This window comes from Chenopodium quinoa, unplaced genomic scaffold (genome assembly GCF_001683475.1).
Source record: "Chenopodium quinoa cultivar QQ74 unplaced genomic scaffold, ASM168347v1, whole genome shotgun sequence".
NCBI classification, from domain to species: domain Eukaryota; kingdom Viridiplantae; phylum Streptophyta; class Magnoliopsida; order Caryophyllales; family Amaranthaceae; genus Chenopodium; species Chenopodium quinoa.
In genome coordinates this window covers 1,997,091-2,021,511 of record NW_018742556.1, presented here as the reverse complement: position 1 = coordinate 2,021,511, position 24,421 = coordinate 1,997,091, and the positions used below count along the sequence as shown (strand labels likewise).

At 33.7% G+C, this 24,421-nt stretch overlaps 2 protein-coding genes across 4 annotated transcripts; both read left to right on the top strand.

Annotated features, from left to right (window-relative positions):
- The first annotated feature begins 2,200 nt into the window (after positions 1-2,200).
- Positions 2,201-9,092, top strand: LOC110720503 (COP9 signalosome complex subunit 7-like). Of its 3 annotated transcripts, none has more exons than XM_021899542.1 (9): positions 2,201-2,538; positions 3,316-3,391; positions 3,714-3,802; positions 4,834-4,923; positions 6,157-6,201; positions 6,285-6,355; positions 7,328-7,466; positions 8,378-8,483; positions 8,592-9,092. In XM_021899542.1, the coding sequence occupies exons 1-8, from the start codon at positions 2,380-2,382 to the stop codon at positions 8,447-8,449; spliced, it is 741 nt and encodes a 246-aa protein (XP_021755234.1). In that variant the 5' UTR covers positions 2,201-2,379; the 3' UTR covers positions 8,450-8,483; positions 8,592-9,092. The 3 variants fall into 3 exon arrangements, with proteins under 3 accessions (XP_021755234.1, XP_021755233.1, XP_021755232.1); XM_021899541.1 differs by having other exon boundaries at positions 2,204-2,538; positions 8,375-8,483; XM_021899540.1 differs by having other exon boundaries at positions 2,206-2,538; positions 8,395-8,483.
- A 1,118-nt stretch (positions 9,093-10,210) lies between these two features.
- Positions 10,211-16,004, top strand: LOC110720502 (E3 ubiquitin-protein ligase RNF25-like). Its single transcript, XM_021899539.1, has 7 exons — positions 10,211-10,812; positions 11,905-11,943; positions 12,167-12,304; positions 12,925-13,064; positions 13,169-13,278; positions 14,473-14,588; positions 14,899-16,004. The coding sequence occupies exons 1-7, from the start codon at positions 10,672-10,674 to the stop codon at positions 15,334-15,336; spliced, it is 1,122 nt and encodes a 373-aa protein (XP_021755231.1). The 5' UTR covers positions 10,211-10,671; the 3' UTR covers positions 15,337-16,004.
- The last annotated feature ends 8,417 nt before the right edge of the window (positions 16,005-24,421 follow it).

Sequence of the window (24,421 nt, the reverse complement as noted above, 5' to 3'; positions counted from 1 at the left end):
TTTGTTTGGTTGGCTAGTGAAATATGTAGGAATTGCACATTCATGGGAATTTCCAATTCCTAAAAAATGTGGGAATTAAATTAGGCCTTGTTTGGTTGGCTAAATATTTTGTGGCCTTGTGGGAAGTCAAAATTCCCATGAATTTCATTTTCACTATCTTGTTTGGTTGACACAAAAAAGTGAAAATGGGGGCAATGTAAATTCATGGGAATTTTGAATTCCCACAAAACATGGGAATTCAGGAGAGTGAGGGATAGCTCAAGTGGTTAGAATCTCACTCCCGGCTTCAGGAGATCTTAGGATCGATTCTCACCCCCGCCCATGTGGCTATCTAAACACCAAAAAAAAAAACATGGGAATTCACTTACCTTACCCCCCTTGGTAAGTTGTACTTCCTCCATTCTTAACCAAACAAATTTGTTAAATTCCCATGATTTTGATGATGGATTTTATTTCCCACAAATTGAAATTTCATGGGAATTTACACTTCCCTAATGAACCAAACAACCCCTTACCAAGGGTCCTCCCGGGTAACTCAAAATTCTCATGAATTGCAATTTCCTTTATAACAACCAAACAAATTTGTGCAATTCCTAGGAAATTGAATGTGGAATTTAATTCTAATGAAATGCAATTGCCTATGGAAAATGAGTTCCCATGTCAATCAAACAACACTGAAGTATTAAAGAATATGTAGAATAACAACTTAAAGAGCTACGAAGTGTTATTTTACTTCTTATGATTTTGGTATTGTCATATAGGTGAATTTGCATGGTATTTGTAATAGCGCAAATTAATATTTTCTCCCTTTCTTTTTAGTTGACAAATTTCTTTAGTCACGTTTGTCAATGCACAAATTTAACCATTAACATCTTTAATTTCGGATAAGTAAAATTATAAAAATTTAATATTTAGAAAATATATATATCGTGACGATTCTAACAAGATCTCACATTACTATATTTTTTACATATAAATCACAAAACACGATCAAAGAAAAGTGTGTAAATAGTACTAAAGTCAAAACGTGTCAACTAATAAAAAACGGAAGTAGTATTGCATTTTGGGTTACACCCTTAGGCCATATAAGTGATAAGAAGGGTGGTTAAACATTAATATCAATCTTTTGTGCTCCCGAATGTACCTTCCTCTCGATACACTCAGGGGCGTATTTGTAATTTTATTATTAGTTTGTTTGGCTGAACTTTCTTCCTCTTTCGTCCTCGTTCAAATCAAACTTCCAAACTCACTCGCCAAATCAACTTCCTCATATCATGCCAAATCAAACCAGTCTTTGCGAGAATCAAACCAAATCAAATTATTCCTCATCTCATGCCAAATCAAATTCCTGATTACTGATGGAATTCCTACAACATCACCGACGACTAAGGTATTAGGAGTGAATGTAAAGAATACTTACATGTATACCTTAAGTTATCCCCCACTCTCAAGCGAACAAGCCATCAATGTTCCGATATTAAACATTGAATATTACTACGTAAATCAATAAGTTGATTAGTAACATGCTACTTCATTTGTCCCCAAATTATTGTTGACTTAGGACCTGTTCACTTCAGCTTAATTGCAGTTCAATTCAGCTCTATTCAGTTCAGTTCAGTTCAACTCCTAATTTCCTTCTCTTATAAAATATTCATTTAAACTCTATTCAGTTTAGTTCAGCTCCAACCAGTTCAGTTTCAGGTTAAGCTCCAATTAGTTCAGTTCAGTTAAATAAATGTGAACAGACCCTTAGTATATTGCATTTTTAGGGTCAAAATTTTACAAATTATTGAACCACAAGTAAAGTCATAATCTTGTCAAATTCATTTTTAAGCATATTTTTTCAAAACGCTCTCTCTCTCTCTTTTTTTAATGCATCACTCTGACTCTTACACTATTCACATTTTATGGTTGACTTAAATTTTTAACCTCTATAAAATAAATAAATAAATATTATTATTATATAACGTATTATTAGATTAGTCACAATGTCTAATTTTATAATAAAATTTTGCTACATTTTTTGAGTACTAGTCAATTAAAAATATATAACTTTGACTCTTACACTATTAATTAGTCAAAGTTGTATATTGGCAAATATATTGATTAAATAGAGAGAGTATCAAACATGGATTTTGGCGATAGTTAATTTTTTAGGGATGAAGGGAAAGGTGGAGGAGACCAATATAAAAAGAAAATTCTAGAACACTTATTCGAACTTCTAAACCCAAAAAATAAAAAATCATACAAAAACTTTTTTTTTTCCCCTCTCTCACCACCTTAATCTCATCATCAATTTCTGAAACCCTAGATTATTATCACTTGTAATCATCACAATTCAATTGCAGAAAACTCCCAATTTCTTAAATTTCATCAACAATGGATATCGAGCAGAGACAAGCAGAATTAATCGAACACTTCGTAAAGCAAGCGTCGGCAAATAAGGGTTCTTCCCTCGTTCCAATCATCGTCGAAGCTACTTCCAACCCTTTGCTCTTCGCATTCTCCGAAATTCTTGCTGTTCCCAATGTCGCCGAGGTTTTTCTCTCTCTTCAATTTGATTGATTTTTAGGTTTTTGTTGATTTTATTCATATAATTAGGGTTTTTTTAGCGGATTTCTATGTATGATTTGGGTTTGATTTTGTAGTTAGGTTTTTTTAGGGTTATGGAATTTGAATAAGTATGTATTTTTGTGTGAAAATGTATTGATTAGTAGAATTTGATAATCGTTCGAAATAGTATACTGGTGTAATTCAGTAATTCCTAATTAATATGTGAGTGGCTGGTGAAGAACACAAGGATGATGGTTTGATTGTGGATTTAATGGGGGTGGTAAGGTACCTAAGTTCTATGAATTTGAGCAAGTGGAATTTGATGAGAACAATAGTCTATTACTGTTCTACTTAATTCGACTTGTCGAGCATAATGCTGCTGGCATTCTATATGACCAAGTGCTTAAGTTGGTGAAGTAAGCAGTGTTGAGTGATGAATTGGTATTACAAATGAAAAAAATTTAAATTTAGCTGCATTGTAAAATAGTAAAATAGCTCGAGATACAGATCATGTTGTAGTAATTAAGTTGAATTATCAAATACTGGTTACTAAACTAGTAAACTGTCATGGCAATGATTAAGGAATAAGGTTGGGGCAAAGATTTAAAGATTAAGCTCGTCGTCGTGTAACTTTTGTCAGTAGCATCTTTTAATTATTTGAGAATTTTTCATTTTTTTTTTCCTTATTGTTTGATCTAAACTATTTACATTCCCTTTGTATGTTTGTTTGTGTTTTCTGTCTTATTGTTATCCTTGATGCAGCTCCAAGGAACCGAACACTCTGAGTACCTTAATCTTCTCCGTTTGTTTGCTCAAGGAACTTGGAGTGATTATAAAAGTAAGATTTTCTAGTCCTTTTGGTTTTATCTGTGGCATTTTGTGGTTTTGTGAATGATAGCCCCACTTCCCCTTCCAAATGTTATTTTGTAAAGAAGAGTCCAATACGTAGTAATGCTTTTAACATGATGTATAACACTGAGGTTTACTGGTGTTAATTGTGATATGGGTAAACTTTCCAGTGCTCTAATGCTCTTATTGGTTTATTTTTTCCCTTTCATTTTCATTGATTGATTGTCATTGATCTGATCGTTATCTGTAGAACTCTTAACCTTGGTCTTTATGATTGGGTGCATGAAATATTATGAATTTATAATGTGCAGGCAGTGCCGTATCTCTACCTCCGCTGGCTGCTGACCAAATACTCAAGTTAAAGCAACTCACTGTGCTTACATTGGCTGAGACAAGCAAGGTACTTCTGCCCCATTCATATATATATATATATATATATATATATATATATATATATATATATATATATATATATATATAGATATAGATATATATATATATATTTCCTTTTAAAGTCTTTGTCAATTTTCAGTGTCAAAGCCTAGTGTTTTGATATTATGTGCTGAATTTTATTACACGTGTCCTGTGCCAGTGTATTCCCTTACTAGAATTTTTACTGAATTTTTTATTTTTCTTTTTATTTTTTTAATGAGAAAAATGAGACTATTTTAGTAAAATGCACTCTTGGTGTTCCATGCTACTTTTGAAATTGGAGAATGTGGGAAATGGATATCTCACAATCTAATATTACTTGCTGATAAGCTTAGATGCTTCATGAGACGAGTATTATGAGAGACAATATAGGGTTTTGAACAAATGATATTTTTTTCTTTGAGTAATCAGACGGTTCCTTTCTTTATACAGTTAGGATGTCATTTTTTTTTCCCCTGTATATATTGTTAACGAGGACCTAGTTTGGTAAACATCAAACCACAATGATACTATGTCACGTCCAGTTTTCCCTTTCAACATGGGTAATTTGAACCACAATTGACATGCTGCAGTCGTCATGGGCTCATGGCCACCTTTGTCTATGATATTAATGTTCTGATACATTTTCATACGTTTCATCTACAAGTTGAGTCATCCAAACTTGTGAGGGTTCATATGGACAAGACCAGAGGTTCTTACACCTTATTTGTTTCGATGTGCTATAATAAGCTGTGGTTTAGTAAAATGGAACAACGTTTATAAATTCTTGTCCTTACTTGACTTAAGTTCTTGTAACTGGTGATGGCATGTAGCTTTTGAGTTTGGGAAACACAGAGAGTTGCTCTTTATTTATGTAAAATAAATTGGTTACTATGTATAAGATAATTCGATGAAAAACCTATCTGTTGTATTGTTGATAAACAGTGCATTATTGGTTTATGGCTCCATGCTTCATTCTCAATTTCGTTGCTGTTCTATTTTTGTCTGTGCTGTTTTCAGGTATTACCATATGATCATTTGATGGAGGAGCTAGATGTTACAAATGTGCGTGAACTGGAAGATTTTCTTATCAATGAGTGCATGTATTCGGTATGTATTCTGGTAACTTATATTTTCATCTCCAATTAAACTTATGGAGCTGATCAGCTGACTGATTCTCTTCTTTATTAGTAAATATGTCTATCTTGTTTCTTGTGTAAATATTCCTTTTTATTCAGGTCATGTTTCCTTTACTTTTCTTTCCCATGAGATGTCGTTAATATTTCTACGGCTCAGCTTTGGACTTCAGGCCTGCGTTCCATTTCAATCTTGTCTAATTTTGGTTTTCATGGTGTATTGTGATCATGTATGGTTTATATGGATGTCATGTTGAGTCTCTTTGTGAAGTTGTGGTTCGAGTTTCAATTGTCAGCATAATGCTGTAGCTCTGTTGCCTATTTACTGGCGAGCTCCTTATTTTTAACAATCACCCAAAAAGAGGCTGGACATGTTTGAGTTAAACACAGAAACGCGAAATCAAAGTAGGTAATAAAGTGGCTGGTCGAACCCAAAGCTAGCTGGTTCTCCTCGAAATGCCCCCAATTCCAACCAGGAATTCGTTTGGTTCGTTACGTGTTACTCACCATAAGTGCAAACCGTTTTATAATCAAATTATGATATGGCTTGGTCTTTTTTTTTTTTTTTTTTTTTTTTTTTTTTTTTTTTTTTGGTTAACAAATACAAAACATTGGCCTCTAATTCTGTAAAGAGGTTTATCTTAAATTTTTTTGCGAGGGGAAACTTTCATGTCCGGCTTTGAATGTGGGCCGGCTTAGTAATAGAAGCGACATTAGGGTTTAGTCAATGTGACGATTTTGGCAACTTTGCGAATGCAATAGACAGTGCTCCTTTTGAATTTCAGCCCTGACTTCTGGGTTGTGGTCTATCAACTTCTATGCCCTGAGCTACAGATATTAATATTTCTTTAGCATTTCCAAACAAAATAAGTGATTCTTTTAACGTGACTAGCTTTATACTTTCATCAAACTATTATCCTCTTTCTCGCTCCAGCCCCTAGACAGTAGACACTTTCAGTTTCAAGCCTGCAACATTATGTTATAATTTAAATTTGAAATCATCTGAATCAAACCAGTTTTATATGTACCTATCACTCTTTTAAGACTCAATTATGTCGTGCTATGGTGTTATGTCACAGGATGGAAGTGTTTTTTCAATGTACACGTGTTCTTGACCCCTAAATATTTGAGTGATCTTGGGAAGGTCCTAAGTATTAGGATGTGGTTATGTACGGAGTGTAAACTGACATTTACTGTTGGTTGACAGGGCATTGTTAGGGGAAAGCTGGATCAATACCGAAGATGTTTTGAGGTGCTATGATTGCACTTTTTACCCCACCTCGTGATGAATGTTTAAGCCTGTTGAAGTTTGATACAGTTGTCATTTGGATGCAGGTAGTGTTTGCTGCTGGAAGGGATCTTAGACCAGGGCAATTGGGCAGTATGATACAGACATTGACTAACTGGTATTTTCGACTTTTGCATAAATCCTTTTTTCTTTGAAAGTGGATAATGTGCCAACAATGATTATCTTTGTACTGGATTTGTAAATTATGTGATCTGATGGGATGTCATTCTGAGTTTCTGACTGATTTTTTCTCCTAATATTTGTGGATTCTTCATTCTACTTCTTTCCCCACATTTGTGCTGTAATTAAGTTATTGGTTTCTCTTCTCATCTGATATCATTAGCTGATCTGAGAGGAGATCTTGTGGACAAATACTCTGTTAGGTCACATCCTAACATGTTTAAGACTCTTACATTGGCCCGAGTTTTATAACTTGTCACTTTTAAGTTATAAGAATACGATTTGATTTGATTTTATTTTTTATTTTATTTTTTTAAATATATATACTTCCTCCGTTTTTTTATTATTGCACCATAGGGGTTGGGTACAAATATTTTGGTAGTGGAGAAAAGTAAGAGAGAGAAAGGTAAAAATACAAAATTGCCCATGTGACATATTAATAAATTAAAAAGTAAATGTGAAAAAGCAAGGGTTTGTTTGGTATTTATAGTGTGAACACAAATAATTTTTTCCCTAAAGAGGAAATGGTGCTATATTTGTGAAATTTCCTAAAACGGCAAATGGTGCAATAATAAAAGAATGGAGGAAGTATATATATATGATTTCCTTAGACTGTATCCAAGGAATGCAATGTTTTTTTCCCCTCTAAGAAGTAAGAACTGGAGTCCGGTGAACGTTCCATGAATCATTGTTTGACCCTTCCTATCTAGACCACCTAGCAGCTGGGAATTTGTAGCAGTTTTTGTTTCCTTTTTTTGTTTTAATGTTGGGTGTTGGGTGCATATCAAGCTTTCTGAGTAATCAAATTTGCTTTGTCACGTTTATTGGTTATTTCTATAGAATTCTTTTGTATTGCCAGCCATTGCAAATCCTATATAATGGTTTATATTTTTGTGTGTACATGTTAAAGGCTGGCAACTTCAGACAACTTACTTTTGACAATTCAAGAGAAGATTAAATGGGCTGATACCATGAGCGAGGTGGACGAGAAACATAAAAAAGAAGTTGAAGAGAGAGTGGAGGAAGTAAAGAAGACCGTTTCCATGAAGGTGTGAAATTCATTTTTTCTGCTTTTGCTAGTAATTATCTCCTGCAAAACATGCCTACTTGTCATCTAGCAATGTGTATTTCGTGTAATTAGCGTTCGCTTTTGGTGCTTGCACTGTAGCAGTTCCACTGACCTGGTTGCATAGTAGTATTGGGAAATCTGGTATAGTTTCAATTTACATGCTACTCCCTTTGGTATTTTTTTTAGTGCTATAGTTCAAATGCGTGTTTGTCAACACAATTTTGATCTTTAATATCTACGACTCTACGAGTATTGTTTTGTTGGTAAAAATTATTAAATAAATTGATAATATGAATATATACATTGTGAGTTTGTGACTAATCCAACAACATTTTATACGATAATTATAATTATTAAATAGTACATTCTTTAAATGGAAAGGTTCTAGAACAGGCAAAACATTTTGGGCACCCCTAAAAGGAATACCGACACAGTAATTAAGGGATGGAGGAGTAATATATTTGCTTAAAATTCACAGATACTTTCAAATGACAATTGACCCTAACTCCTTTTGGGATTAAGGTTTTTGTATTTGTTAAATAGTAAGTTGAAATTTAGCATTAGTAAGAGAAGTCAAACTGTAGCACTTAACATAAAAAAAGAGGGGAGTATTCGCTTGTGCTGAATGTTTTTACACAACATTATAATGTCGATTGTCTTGCAAGATGCTGTAATTTGCATTCAGCTGAAATGGTTTTCTTGTGTGTGATTCTGACAAATCGTTTTTATCATGATTTGGATTCAATGAATTGGTGGCAGTTATTTGCAACAACTATAATTTTTTGTATTCATTTAGCACGTAATGGTATTTAGGTTTAGAGAGCGCATTTATTTTCTTGCTTTTGTCATGGAATATGTTCGTCGATGGTCTTACTTACATTGTGGCAGAAGCTACACACTGTAAGCAGGCCGACTTGGACTTCCGAGGGCACGAGGAGATCTACGCTGAACCTGGCGGAGTGATGGACTTCGAGGAAGATAGAATCCGACCTAAGAGGTAGTTTGCCTGTAGTCAGCCTTACTATGCTGCACCATTTTATGTATTCACTATTAAGTAGTACTCAATATAGTGGATTTTTTCTCTTGACATATGTTTTGACTGCAGGAGGCGGCATCCACTACATTGAACAGTGGGAGATAGAGTGTTTATGAGGTGACTGCTGGTTTGGACAGTGGCAAACTGCACAGATTTCTGCTTTTGGAGATAATACACCTTTACTTTTGGACCATTGTCGCTGATCTTTGACCTTTTGCAAAGTTGGCAACTATACAAGCCCCCTGAATCCATGTTAATAATTTTCATTAGAGTAGGTGGTCTATTTTGGTGTTGAAGGGTTGTGTTTTTCATGGGTGGATCTTGGGATTGTAATAGTTACAATATATTTTCGAGGTTTAGTCAAGAGTCGTAGTTACTATAATGTTCTTAATTGATCTATGGCTATTACGTGAAAATTTTGGTGCTTTTATAGCAAGATGAAGTGAATTTGGTGCAGTAGATTTCATCGTCCATTGATATCTGTCTTCTGGTTTGCCTTTTTTGTCATTATGTATTCAACATACATGTTTCGTTTTGTGAAATCGGGATTTTTTTTGGTTTGGCTTGCAATTTGGCTCAATCTTGACTCTCAGGCAAAACAGTTAACCTCTTTGTCATAGACATGTTGCAAAATAAGCACACTCTGTCCTTGTCTAGCTTTCCCTATTTCTCACAATCTTTAACATGTCAATGACAAGCCACAATAGTGAGAGAAAAATCAAGACATCTCAAATTCTCAATACTCAAATAACGAAGTTTGTTAAGAATTACTCAATAGTTGTTGAAAAATTACCCAGTTATTGACATATCCTAAGAATTGTCTTTGGTTTTTTTTTTTTTTTTTTTTTTTTTTTTTTTTTTTTTTTTTTTTTTTTCTCTCGACGGGTAAGAATTGTCTTTGTTAACATCATACAAGTACTCAAGAATTATTCCTGATTTTCAAGCTTTCAAATTCTAAAAGTTGAAGAATTATTTAAAAAATTGGTCAAAATTTTGTTGATCTTCAATGATGTTTTCTATTTTTTTTTTTTCTTTTTTTCTGAAAGCATGATGTTTTCTATTCTAAGTAGGATGGTAATGGATCTGGACCCGACCCGGATCCGTGGATCTAGATCCGTTTTTCACGGATCTAGGTCTTCAAATTTTGGACCCGACGGATCCGGGTCTTGCTGACAAAAACAGATCTGGATCTGGGTCTGGGCCCTAGACCCGGATCTAGATCCGTGGACCTGTTTTTTTTTTTATTTTTTATTTTTCCTATTAAAAAAAATTAAAATTGTTTGTTTTTTTATTAAAAATGTTGATGATATTAGTAATGATAAAGATTAACCCTTTCAAGAGATGAATTTTGGATGCTCATATTATATACATCATCGTTGGTTTTTCACTAGCTCATATGCAACATCGTATTTTTTTTTTTTGTTTATAATTTTAATTCAAAATATGAGTGTATAAGTTGGTTAAGTTGGGGTTGAACTTAATAACCAACAACGTAAGTTTGAAATAAATTTTTTGACCCGAACATTACATTTATTGCAAAAAATTAGGCAACATATTGGACCCGTTTTGAATCCGGATTCGGGTCTTCATTTTCAAGACCCGACGGATCCGGGTCGGATCTGGATCCTATATACAAAAACGGATTTTGATCCGGGTCCATCCGAACCCGGTCCAGATCCGACCCGTTGCCATCCCTAATTCTAAGAAGCTAGTATCAAAATAACTCACTTTTCTAAATTCTAATTAAGATTCAAGCATTGCCAACATTGTCTACACAATCCAAACAAAACTTGAAATCCATTTAATTTTCGAAACCAAACTACATAAACAATACAATACTGTATTTTTCCTTTTGATTCCTTAGTACTTAAAAGGGCGCGTGTAAGACTATAACATACACCAAAAAAAAAATTCATCAAAATACGCACACAAAAAAAAAAAAATCAGTACACTGTGCATCCGGGTGTGTATCGGAGTTTAATACTTCGTAATCTTTACCATTTTCCGGGTCAAGAAAGGAGGATCCATTTTCTATAATAAAGTACTCCGTATTCCATACCATTTCAATAAACTCCAAAAGACACAGCTGAAAGCCTGAAACCCCCCTCCATTTTCGCTCTCTTCTTTCTGCTAACTGAGGCAATCATCAATGGCGGAAGAAGATGAAGTAACAATGGAAGTCGAAGCTGCTGAAGCTGTTTATGGCGACGACTGTATCGTCCTCAATCGATTTCTTCCTCATCTTCGTCTCCACATCAAACCTCGTACCGCCGACGTCGATTCTCAACAGGTCTCTCCTTTCTCTCTCCTCTTTCTATTCCCCATTCAATTATTCGCTATTTATTTATATTCTGGATTTAATTCTTAATTCGCTTCTTAATTTAGCTATTTTTCTACTTTTTTGATGTTTGAATTGTAATTATTGAACTTAATATCAGTACTAGTATTTGAATTAAACGTTATTCAGAACATAATAATTGTCAGACATTTTTGAACAGATTTTTATGTTAATTTCTTCGAAAATATGATCATTTACTATGATTGCAGCTTTTACATTTCAATTTCTGTTTCATAAGCTGAACAAACATAGTAGATTGTTGATATGAAATTATGTGATTTTGAAGAAATTACTAAAGCCCTAATGTTTAGGGCTTGAAGGAAATATAATTGTATTAGTAATGCATAACAAGATTACGACGAGAAAGACCTGTGATTCCCCCCCAATTTTGTACTGTTAAGTTTTCTTGGCCAGACCTTGTGTTTTACCTTCGGAACAATCAATGAGCGAATGGTAGGAATTTACGAGGATTTTGTTTAGTATAAATGCTTTTATCATTATATTGCCAGGCATTGTGTTTTATCTTCGGAACAATCAATGAGCGAATGGTAGGAATTTCCGAGGATTTTGTTTAGTATAAATGCTTTTATCATTATATTGCCAGACGTTGTGTTTTATCTTCGGAATTATCAATGAGCGAATGGTAGGAATTTTCGAGGATTTTGCTTATTTAAAATAAACACTTGATTTATCATCATACTTGTTTTAGTGGAGCTAAGGTTTTTGTGATTTTTAATGGAAATTGAGATGCCTATTTCAGCTGTTATTGAAAACTGGGTTTCCCTAAAGGTAAATTGAAACTAGTACGTACTAATCCTGAAACTTTGTTGTTTACTTGTTTGTTGTCTCGGATTGTAGCAACACCATGAGGCAAGTAGTAAACGAAAGACAAGATCAGCTTATTGTTCTTGAGTCTTCATAAAATTGAGGCCTAAGACCTATATTGTCATTTGACTCGTTTCTGTAGAAGTTTATTATAACTTGCTTGCCTTGACTTATGCAGTGTCAAAACTTAACAAAAGTGTTTTTTCACCTTTTCTGTAGTTTGTGGAAGCAACAATTGAGTTACGGGCTGGTATGCAGGTAAAGTTTTCTATATATATTTTTTTATGTAATTATCTCCTCTCTAGTTTTGGTGAGTCAAGGGAATGGGATAGCCTGACATATCAATGTGAAGAAATTTCATGTTTTTATAACCTGGTTTATTTCCAGTTTCCCCTGTTATATTTCGGAAGACATTTTAAGAGTTTCCTTGCTTGGTTTTGTACCTCTTTTCTGTCTAATATTCACCTTCAATTTGTCGCAGTATCCCAGTGATCCACCTTATGTTGATATTATAGGTTCTAAAGGACTTGATGAGAAAAGGCAAAAGCATCTGATTAATGGTTTACATGAGAAGGCTCATGAACTTGCGTCTTGCTTAATGCTTGTGGCGCTTTGCGAGGTTAGCTCATTCAATTTTCTTGTGAATATGTGATGCACAAAATAAAATATTCCCTTTTTGACTTGGGTATAGAGATTTTTTTTAAACAAGAAATAGCATATCATGTAGTTCTGAACTTGCCAACATTAAAGTGGTCAAGTTAGTTTTCTTCTTTTTCTTCTGCTTGAACACCTTAATGTCGTAAGTGGGGTCGGCTATATGAGCCAACATGACGACTTCCCAGGAGGTCACCCATCCTAGTACTACTCTCAATCATTGTGGCTCATGTCAAGCGATGTGACAAAGTTTTACACTGGTTGTCACTGTCCTATCGTGACCCTCCTTTATCCTGACTTGGGACTGACAGCGAGAAACCCACTGCAAGGAAACCAACATTGAAGTGGTCAAGTTAGTACAAAAGTTTTATTGTAATTAACATTTTGACATTACTTATTTGAAAAAGAAATTGAGAGAGTGTTGGTTTGTGTTGTTTTCTACATGCGAGTAGTTGATTAGGATGCAGGATTTATACTCAGCTGCTATTGTTTTTGTTTCACTATAATCCTTTTTTTAAATTTTTTTACAATGAAGGTTATTTTACAAATTGGGCCTCTAAACACATATATTTCTCGTTGCAATAGGAAGCTGTGGAAATTCTTACCAGCATGAACCACCCTGAAGGTGATTGTCCATTGTGTTTGTATCCTTTGGTAACAGAAGATAAGCACAGTGAAGCCCAGCCATTTATGAAGTTGATGTCTTGCTTTCATTGCTTCCACTGGTAAAGCCTAAATCCTTATTCTGTAATATACTAGTATGCATCAAATGGCATATGTATATTTCTCTTAAATGGTTGTTGTCTTGATTTTGCCTGTGTTGATGTAGTGAGTGCATTGTAAGATGGTTGAAATGGTTCCTGAAACAAAATGAAGCCTGCCATGGAACCTCAAGTACTTCGTCATCTATTGTCCATGAAGAAAACAATCTGGCTTCAGGCAAGACATGCTGACCAATATAGTTACTTTCCATTAAACAATTGCGTCTAGCTGTCAAAAAGTTTGTGCATGTTGTTGATTATTCAATAGTTGTTCAGGAATCAGGATTTATCAAATAGTATTTGGTCTTGCATTGGCTAGATCTTCTTAGCAGTATTTCATGTGCTACCTCTACCCATGATTTACATTGTTTAACATCTGTTGTGAAACTCCATTAGCACTCTGTTTTAAAGAATGTTAAACTAAAGTGCAAATCAGCAGCTCTAGGATTTTAATGCCCCCCTACCCCCCCCCCCCCCCAAAAAAAAAAAAAAAAAAAAAAAAAGAAAAGAAAAAAAGGGAGAAATTTGCTAGGAAGACAACAAATGAACCAAAGGCCAAAACAACTCTGCAGACCACCACTGTGTAGAGTTGTAGAATCGTCAATCTGTTGGCTAGCTACTCTGTATTAAACAGGAAATTTCTACCTTGTTGATTTATTATGCTTGCTCTGGAGGCTGGAACTTTACTTAGAAAGAATCTAAAATTGACCTTACCCCTAAACTCAACCTGGATTCATCTGAAAGTATGTGTTCACAAACAAGATTTTGGAACAAAAAAAACTGACAAAACTACTTATTAACTGGTCTGATCCATATCTAAAATTACCTGATCTGAAACCTGTCTCCTATTGACAGGTCTAATTCTGATGATGCTTGACAGTGGATTTTTCTCTATGCCACTTATGCTTTGCATTTGCATGTTAATAGCTTTGCGTGTCACCTAAGCCCTTGACCACTCGATGAGAGAATCTAAGCTATCTTGGCTGAGATTATTAGTTTTGGGGAAACTGTGGCAATTATACAACTCTTTTAGTTAAACCTAGCCCTTGAGATTTGTCCATGGCATTTATCATTGACACTAAGTTAGCAATGATAGTTGGAATAACGGAACTGATCTAGCTCACTTGAAGTGATATGTTACTGATTGAGTACTTTTGAGTCTCCAGAATTTGACATGTTGTGCAAAATGATCTGTGAATTGCAAGTTTACGCTGATGCTTTACCAACATATTTAAGCACCTAAATGATTATGGAATTGGTAGCTTTGTAAACTTGTTAAGAAACTTAGGCAGTCATAATTGCTCTGTCAATCTTAGTGGTGTTCCTCTGCTTGTTTGTTTTTCACTGATTCCTTTAACTAATTTTTCAACAGATTTATGCAAAATGATGGGAGATAGTACAGGAAACTGTCCTGTCTGTCGTAAAGTCTTCCTTGCCAAGGACATTGAACATGTGCTCAACTTGGTTGGTTCTCATGATGCAGAATTGGTATGTAATAAGAGATTTCCTATTCCCAGCTTTTGTTATTTTGATTAACAGATTTCATGGGAAGACAGTCACTCTAGCAGTGCTGTTTTTTATCAGCTATGTAACTTTAGCTTATAAGATAAAATTTATCAAATTGATCAATGTTTTCCTCTTGACAATTCAGTGATGCTAGCACTAGGACTAGGCTCACTTCTACAGATCATGACACCTATACACGGTTGATGGTTTGTAGATAGAGAGATCCCTGAACACGATGCTCTGTATAATCATATCCTGATACTAAAACTTTTACTTTGGGAATAATCTTCAGGATGTTTATGAGAAAGAACTCGTGGAGAAAGTCCTCCAATGTGATCTGGAGACCAGTAGAAGACAGAAGTTTGAGACAATCTTGGAGCTGCAACAACAGCATGGTGGCTTGATAGAACCCCCGAAAGACAATGTATTATTTTCGCGCCTCTCTCTTCAAGACTTGGTCAGTGAAGATGCAGAGGTGATGAATGAACAAGCCAGCGATCAACAACATAACAATCAAATTGCTAGAGAAGAGCCAGAGTCAAGTAATTCCTCAAATGGTACCCGTGAAACAAGGAAGCAACGTCCTAGAGGTCATAACGCCGTGGTGGAACCTGCATCTGGTGGTCCTCCAACTAGGTCTAGTGCTGCGCACCGCAGGTACTCTGACCCAAGAAAACATAATAACAATAATTCCAGATGGCAAGCCAAACTGTGCCCTAAGAAGGAATAGGATACTTCTGGTTTGGGAGAATTTAGTTTCCATTTTCTTACTCTGTTCCGAATCTTCCCTTGGTTGTTGGGAAAAGTCTGTAATACGGTATTGTAACTTATCTATGTGCATAAGTCTTGTGAATAGGAAAATAGGATTCGAATTATGGCCCTGTTTGGTTTGATATAAAATGTTTTCATGGAAAATGAATTTTTCATTTTTTTTCATTTTCCTTTGTTTGGTTTGTTAAGGAGTGGAAAACAATTTTTCAAGGGTGGAAAATTTCATCCTTAATGATGGAAAACATTTTCCTTCCAAAAACAAAGGAAACCACATTTTCCTCTCTCCTCCTTACCTCTTTTTTTACTTCCCTCTCATTCATCCTTACATTTCCACTCTTATTTTTTTATTTTTCTTGGACTTTTCTTGTATGCAACCAAACAAAGGAAAACTAATTATCAATTGTGTTTTTTCTTGAAAATATGTTTTCCATGAAAACTAATTTTTCATTGAAAATGTTTTACATCAAACCAAACGGGGCCTATTTGTCCCAATTCGCTATAGTTTTTTTTTGCTTTCACCCTCTAGCTTCCCTAGTATTTGTTGGGGCGAAGGTTGGAACATGTAGAGGATACATGAACGTAATATAATGGAATAACAAACTTGTGGTAAATTTGGTATGAATAATACATGAACGTTCTTCTGCAGTATCCAAAGTGTAACAGAAGCAATTGTATTATTCCCTTAGGTTTTACAAACCAACACAAAAATAAAATGCCGAAGATTGGTTGATTATCATCAAATACTTTCCTGTGCAGGGATGATGAACCAACCTTGGAGTTTCAGTTAAAGGATCGCGCCAAAAACATAGTGGCGCGAGCAACGAGCATTCGACAGTGCTAAACTATCAAACCCAAACAGGCACACAAAACTGTAATGGCATCAATCACTTCCTTCAAGAATGTATATGATGGCACAAATGGTCGAGCAATCCCATGCGTGCAAGCAGCACCCCTACATTACGAACAATTCTCTAATCTCCCTGAACCACTGGCAGTGTAGGCAATCACGCTCGCTCAGCCGCCAGGGGTAGGGGGGATATTCTTTGCTCTTAGTCATCATAAGATGTTCCGATATAGGTGTTTTAGGTACTAGTATTACTTATGGGAGTTATGGTCCTTGAGTATTAAGGACCTTATGTCAAGCACTCAAGCATCATTTGGAGCAAACTTAGTAGTATTTCTGTTATGTATTTGTTTTTCTTGTTGTTCTTCATCCGAGATAGAAAAACTATTAGCTGCTTTTTTTTTTTTTTGGTATGACAGAGAGTCAAAGAGACCATTAGCAATCGTGTACCTTAACTCTATTTGAAAAAATATATATATCATAGTAAATTTGACATTGGAGTTGATTCGACTTCCCACTACTTATTATTTATTTTTTTTTGAAACAGACTTCCCACTACTTAAAGACATTTAATTAGTTGGTTTTTTATGACTTATGCAAAAAAATTGAGTTATTGACAATTTGACATATTTCATACAAAATTTGACCAAAATTTATATTTTTGTTTAGAGTAAATCTTTAGGACATGACTTGTGCCAGTTGTGCCTTTTGCCAATAGGAGTCAACATTATGTTTCAATCATTTACAAAAACTGTTTGCTATTGGACATTAGAAGACTTATCCCTTACTTTATTTTCGCAAATTTCATAATCCTTTTGTAAAGTCTTATAATGTTATGATTTGTGAGATTACAGCTTATTGATAATATTATGTTTTAATTAATTTATAGTCTGTTTACTAATGGACATTAGAAAACTTTTCCCTTAATATATTTTTGCAATATTCATGATCCTTTTGTAAATTCTTGTAATGTTATGATTTGTGAGATTATAGCTTTATTTGAAGCTCATTCACCCTAAGTTAATGGACAAAAGAACAAAATCTTATTAACCGGTGACTTTGTTTGTAAGCAAAGCTTTTAAAATGAGGCTTTTAGAGACTAAGTAAGGATTTAAATTGAATTACATAACTAATCGTAACTCAAAGTATATAATCTAAATTAAGAACAATACAGTTTGTTACATCTATCCAATAATTGAAGAATGGCGAAAACTGGATAGTCATAGTGGTTGAAAATTAGTTACTCGTATCCCTCTTATAAATCACTATAACATTTAAAAATTCCTCAAGCGCTTATAAAGTATAATTATTGACATTGATAAATAAATATTTAAAGAATTCAAAGAAAAAGAATTGGTTACCAAGTGATGAAGATTTTTTATAAATTTTTTCCTAAAGAGGCCCACGAATAGAGTAAAGGGGGTAATACCTTGGAAAAAGTACCAAAAGCAAAATTGGTCCGGCCACATTAGCCGTCAATGTCAAGGTCAATATCAAAAGAGCATTAAACAACATCATTTTTATTTGGATTTTAAATATTTCCTACGTGTAAAACTAAAATGTAATGCTTGACAATATGGAAACCAATAGTTTGTGTGGTTAAAATTTTATTTAGGAATAATACTCAAATTTTAAAGCAGTATTACACAGTTACACTTACACCTACATGCATTTGTATTATTATTATCGGGAAATAGACAGTATCACTTTTTATGCGTTTTACGTTAGAAATTTTTTTACCCAACCTGTATGCGTATGATCATAAAACACTTTAAGACAGTTGCATACATTATCACTCTTTATCAACTATCTTTTTACACACGAATTACTCCTAAATAACTACTCGTACTTGAAATAAAACAATTACTTATTACATTAAATCTTTGTACAATTACTCCAATCAATTTAGAAGGACGGGATGAAGTTAACTTTCCATCTTTTAGTACAAAACAAAACAATATTTAGGTAAAGACGTGTCAATTAGATAAAGATTAGAGTAGTTATTGTTGTACTAGTAGTAGTATGAGCTGAATTTGAGCGTTTTTTGCACCACTCTATCTAGCATCACTCACTACTCATAAGTCCTAATCTCGGCCCTTTTCCCTTTTTGCAGCCTTATACGCAAATTATTCTAAGGAAAAGTGCATGAATCATATAGTATATGATTGCAACCAATTGGCCTATAATTGACCGTGTAAGAATTTGATGTATCGTTTAAAGTATTTATTTGCATGATCAATACTTTCTTCTTTACTATCATGATAACAAATTCTTTAGCATTTTTCACAATTTATACACCAATTGCATCATAGTGTTTTGAGATCGGGGGCCTAATTAATTCACCTAAAGTTCTAGTGACATTGGCATTGGCAATGACCATGGCCACTACCAATCAATTAAATGACTTTTGAGAGGTATCTCCTTTCGTCTTTGAAATTATCATTTATGTGTAGAATAATCCTTCGATTGCAATTAGATGAACCAGCCAAATTTTTTTCACGATTTCAACAGATCGATAGACCCCTTCGTCGAAAAAAGGTTATAAATCACAACGATGTGAAAGAGGGTATGAACAATGAACGATTTGTAACAACAATCGTAGTTTTGCTAAAAGGATGTTTTTATTTGATTCAATTGTTAATCAGATGGCATTTTTGTATATATTGAAAAAACAGTGTCATTTATTCAGTATTTTTGGTAAGCTGTCCAATTATTGTTTGCCTTTTGCTTTTACTGTTTGGTGAGAAAATTACACATGTACCCCTCAACTAGTATATGAAAAGACGCATATACCCTCCACTGGTACTTGAAAAGACAATTATACACCCAGATAAACAAAATTTTGTTTATCTGGGGAATTGACTGGGTATTGCTCATAACTTTTGGGTAAATCCAAGTTAATCTGCCACATAAACGAAGGGTCTGTTCATATTTACTTATTTTCAGTTCAGTTCAGTTCAGTTCAGCTCCAATCAGTTCAGTTCAGCTCAGCTCCAATCAGTTCAGTTCAATTCAGTTCAGTTCAGCTCCAATCAGTTCAGTTCAGTTCAACTCAATATGAACAGGCCCGAAATTTTGTTAATCAGATGGCATTTTTGTAAATATATTGAAAAAACAGTGTCATTTATTCAGTACTTTTGGTGAGCTGTCCAATTACTGTTTGCTTACTTTTACTGTTTGGTGAGGAAATTACACATGTACCCCTCAACTAGTACATGAAAAGACGCATATATCCTCCACTGATACTTGAAAGACAATTATACCCCCAGATAAACAAGGGAAATTGACTGGGTATTGCTCATAACTTTTTATTTATGAATCAATCATTATTAAAAAAAAAATTATTTTAAGTACTATATAGTCCGAAAGGTAGTCAGAAATGTAGGCATATGATTAGTAGTAGTTGTTATAAAGATTTGGTTGGTTGGTTGTCTCAAATTGAAAAGCAATAAATAGAGTTGTGGCTAAAAAAGAGTGATTAGTCGGTTAATGAAACCATGGAAATGTGTCCAATCATTTGAATTAGAGTTTATACATCGCAATTGTACGAGAGTAGTTCACACTAAATTTGAATTTGAATTTCAATTTGACTTGGATCCGATCCTAGCTTGTTTGTGACCCCTCTCACTTTGCCGTCCAATTTTTTTAGATGGAGTGTCCGCATCACCTTATTGGGTCGGTTTTGACATGGTTCCGGCTCGGTACGAGCATGAGTTATGTTGAATAGGCACGATTCATTTCGAATAGGGGTGTTAAAAAAAACTCGAACTAAAATATAAATTTTTGAAATTGAAAAATGATAATCTGCATTAATTTTGATACAAGCTTTGTTAATTGGTCATTTACGGTTTTAGGTGGTTTGATCCGTTGTTTGTATTGACTTTTTAAATTACCTCTTTAAGTATATGTTTGGTAATGTTAGATGTCGGTTACTGGTTGTGAGCATTAAAAACATTAAAAGCCAACCATCAACACACAAAAACTAATTTTTGGAAGAATAGCTACCTTTCTGGCTTTTTAGCCAACAAAAAACCAAATAACTAAGACCACTCTCACTCATGGGCAAAAAATAAAAATGCCACTCTCTCTCTACTCACTTTCTCACTCCTCTTTTTCATTTTTTTTTATGGGCATTTTATTTAAGAACTCTTCCCACACTCATGGGCTAAACAAAAAAAAAACCACACCACCATCTCTCCTATATTTTCTCTCACAAACACTCATGGGCCCACAGGTACTGTAGCAATTTATTTTTGTCATTCCTATGGGCATTTGATAATCTCCTCATGGGCATATTTTTTTTTTTTTGCTCATGAGTGGGATAACATTTTTAGCATTTTTACCATTAAATTCTCTTCATAGGCATTTTTTTGCCCATGAATGAGAGTGCTCTAAACATATACAAGTATTTTGGTTGTTTAATTTCATCACATCCATAAGCCATAGGAAAAGCCGTTCATCAGACAAGCCCAAAATTTAACATCGGTTCCATCAATTTTGTGAGTTAATGTTTGAATAATATTTCAACAATAAATTTTGATACTAGACATAGTTGGAATTATTTATTATTTTATATAATATATAACTAGTGTGTGGTACAGACGATGCCTCGGTTTACTAGTTTGTACTTGTTTGATTTGCTAATCAAATTCGACTATTTGGATCGTAAGACTTTTTTATGTAAGGGAGATGTGTACCACACATTACCTTTATCATTTTTATTACCACGCATAATAGTTAAATTCATACTTCATCTAAGTTTTTTTACTCATAAATTCACTTGAATTAAATTTAATAAATCTTGGTAGGAGAATATACAACTACTTGTATTAGTTTTATTATTAAAATTATACGGTTAAAATTGATGAGCTGTATTTTACAGCAAACATCATTTAGGGGCTGAAAGAGTACGTAATAAAATTAGTTGGTGCACCGGGAATTACTACTGTAGCAAATGAATGATACGCAACTCCAAAATAAAGATATGTCACAGTTCATCCCCAGCATATTCCTATTGTTGAGCCTAAAGTATTGATAAGTCGTGTTTTGTGCATATTTTGTTAGCTTATTTTTAGTCGATTTTTTTAGCTTAGTCGAGTGTTTTAGTCCATTTTGGTGTAATTTGGTTTAGTTTCAATGATTCAATGCTTTTATGGGTAGTTTCGTTGTTTTTGATGTATTTTAGGATTAACGGAGCTAATTTGGAGATTTTACGAAGTCACGAAGCTGAGCCGAGGCCCACGAACCTTCACGAGACCTTACTCGTCCACTATTATGACACCTGTTTACTATTATGCTCATAACTTTTGATATACAAATGATAATGGAGTGATTCAAATTGCATTGGAAAGTAAACTTAAAGACCTTTCCAACGATATATTACACGCCTCAAACGGAGCTCCGGATATGAAGTTATGACTGATTTAAGATGAGTGATACGCGCAGCAGAGCAGGCACGTCCGTGCCCATCACCAGGCACATCCGTGCCTGAAAGACAGACTCAGCAGCGTTTTTGTTTTTAGAGAGGCACGTCCGTGCCTCACACTAGGCACGTCCGTGCCTCCTGGGATCCTTGTGTGCCAAGCTTTTTTGCCGACTTTCTTATCTTTTCTAGGGCTATTTATATACTAAGTGGTGTTTTATTAATTAATTAAGTTTATTTTATTTTTCAATTCCTATTATTAAGAACTAGTTCTCTATTTTTATTTCCTTTACTTTTGTAATTCAAGATTCAAGCTTTCTACCTTCAATTCAATTCAAGATTCGGTATTTTCTTTTAATCTCTTTATTTATTCATGTTTTCTTTATTATTTATTGTTCTTGTTTTTTTTTTTTTTTTGTTAATATGTTAGAGTAGATTGTTGTTCTAGATTTAGGTTGAACCCTAATATGGTTAATACTTGATTTATTCTTTTAAATTCTCAATTAATTATTTATATTGTTCATGCTTTATTGATTGCGCTTATGCCAATACTAGATTAGAGATAATTAGTATTGTTATTATTCCATTGTTTTAATCGCAGCGAGAGTTGGGTTTTAACGGATTTGAATAGATCAATTAAGGGTTTGATATTCATCACGAGAGTAGTTGAATGGATAATTAGGAAGTTAGAGTAATGTGCTTAATGTCTCTAATTTACATGATTCCATGAGAATAGGCTTGATTGTGGGTTAGAGAATCCATTGATACTCGAGAGAGGTCCTTGGTATAATTTAGGGATTACTTTTCCTTGTGAGCATATAATTAATTGATTGGGGTAGGAATTTATCTTGTATTGATTATATTAGCGGTAATACTTAATTCTAGAGTCTTTATTATTATTAGATTTATTTTGTTAGTTCATAGTATATATTATTCAACTCATTATTTTATCTTGATTCGGCTATTGTAATTCATAGAAACCATTGTTTAGTCCAACCTTCTCTGTGGGATCGACCCTGACTTACCCTACTACATATTAGGAGGTTTAGTTAGGTTTTTATTATTTTTGTTAGGTGTACGACCGCCTACCAAGTATCTTCTAAGCATGTTGAGTGATTTCTGATATTTGTTAGCATGTTAGATCTAGTGAACATTCAATCTTGAACTTAGGATATGTTCGTGCTATTGTTCAAGAGCATATTAATGTTGTAGCCAAATGTTGCATGCATTGGAGGACAAAAACGACTTTTCCAATAGGGTATAATATCAAAAAAAGCAAGAAGAGGAAATCATTATCATATGTTTGTTGGTTTATTTCTTCATTTCTTTTTATCTTGTTCACCTCTTTTATGAGAACATATAGAAAAATCTTAAGGAAATTAAGGTGGGCCATATAATAGATTTTTGAATCATAGATGTTTATGTCTTCTTTGAAATTTAATGATTTGGGACATAGATGCTTTAGCTTGATGGTTCCATTTTTAATCTTGATATTTACCTTATGAAGAATATGGCTTAATTTAACAAAGCAATACCTCTAAGAAAATGAGGGAGAGGATAATTAATAACACAATTAGAAGATATTTAATTTATATTCTGTTTACAGATGGTATATAACTGCAATACATAATAAATTAACAACTTGATATGTGGAAAGAAAAGTGTTTAATTAGTTGAGATCTACAATATAGAGAAACTATTGTATGATCCGGATACACGATGTGGTAGACATAAATTATTAAACAATTTATATAAGTTTTTGAATATCTTAACATTTAATACTTATAAAGTTATATATAATAAGTTTTGCACATTTTATATATGCTTTTGATATTTTCATGTATGCTATGAAGTATTAGATACATCGGTTTTTGAAATTTTAAGTTTTGGGTGGGTGCACAATATTGTGTGGACAGTATATAGTTACCCCCCTTATCGAAGCTTGTCCATTCATTAATTAGATTACCCTTAATCTCATATTTAGTGTAATTTGCTAGTCCTTTAAGTTCGCGCAAGAGAATTTTATTTATTACTTGGAATTGAATCATCTTGGCATATACTAAAAAGGGCAATTGAAGACATGAATAAGATTTTTGAAACAAATTGAAGAGAGTAAGTTCATTCAATTCCAATGATAAAATAATAAGAGCCATCATTGTTTTCTCTTATGTTCTTTTATGTGCATAGCTAAGGAGTTACATCAATGAAATTTGCTCATAGGATGAGCAAATTTCATGATGATTAGTAATCTCGTGGGCACCAGCATTCATCCAAAATTGATGAGCAAAAATGATAGAAACGTTACTACATCAATGAGCAAAATAAAATATGCTCATGAGCAATTCAATTATTTTTTGATCACTAGTGGGATAAAATTTCCTCATCAAAAATGCTCATAAGCAAACTGGTTGGGAAGAGAGAGAAAGTGGCTAGAGAGAGAATGAGTAAAAAAAAATTTGCTCACTAATGTGGGTGCTTGGAGAAACTTAAAGAAATCATTGAATCCAAGGTTAGTTTCACATGTTATGCGTTAACGATCAACAAATTAAAGTTAGTTACAACAATGAGAAATACTATCTCCGATTTTTTTTAGTTGCAACTTTGAAATATGTTATATCTCACAAATAATATCCTCAAGTTGAAACTAAAATAAATCGGAGGTAGTATATCTTTTGGAATAAATCTATAAAAGTTAATAATTGCAATGTAACGGTTAGGTTATAGGTAAATTACTCTGACAGCCAATAATCAAATTTAATATTGTGATTTTGTATCTCT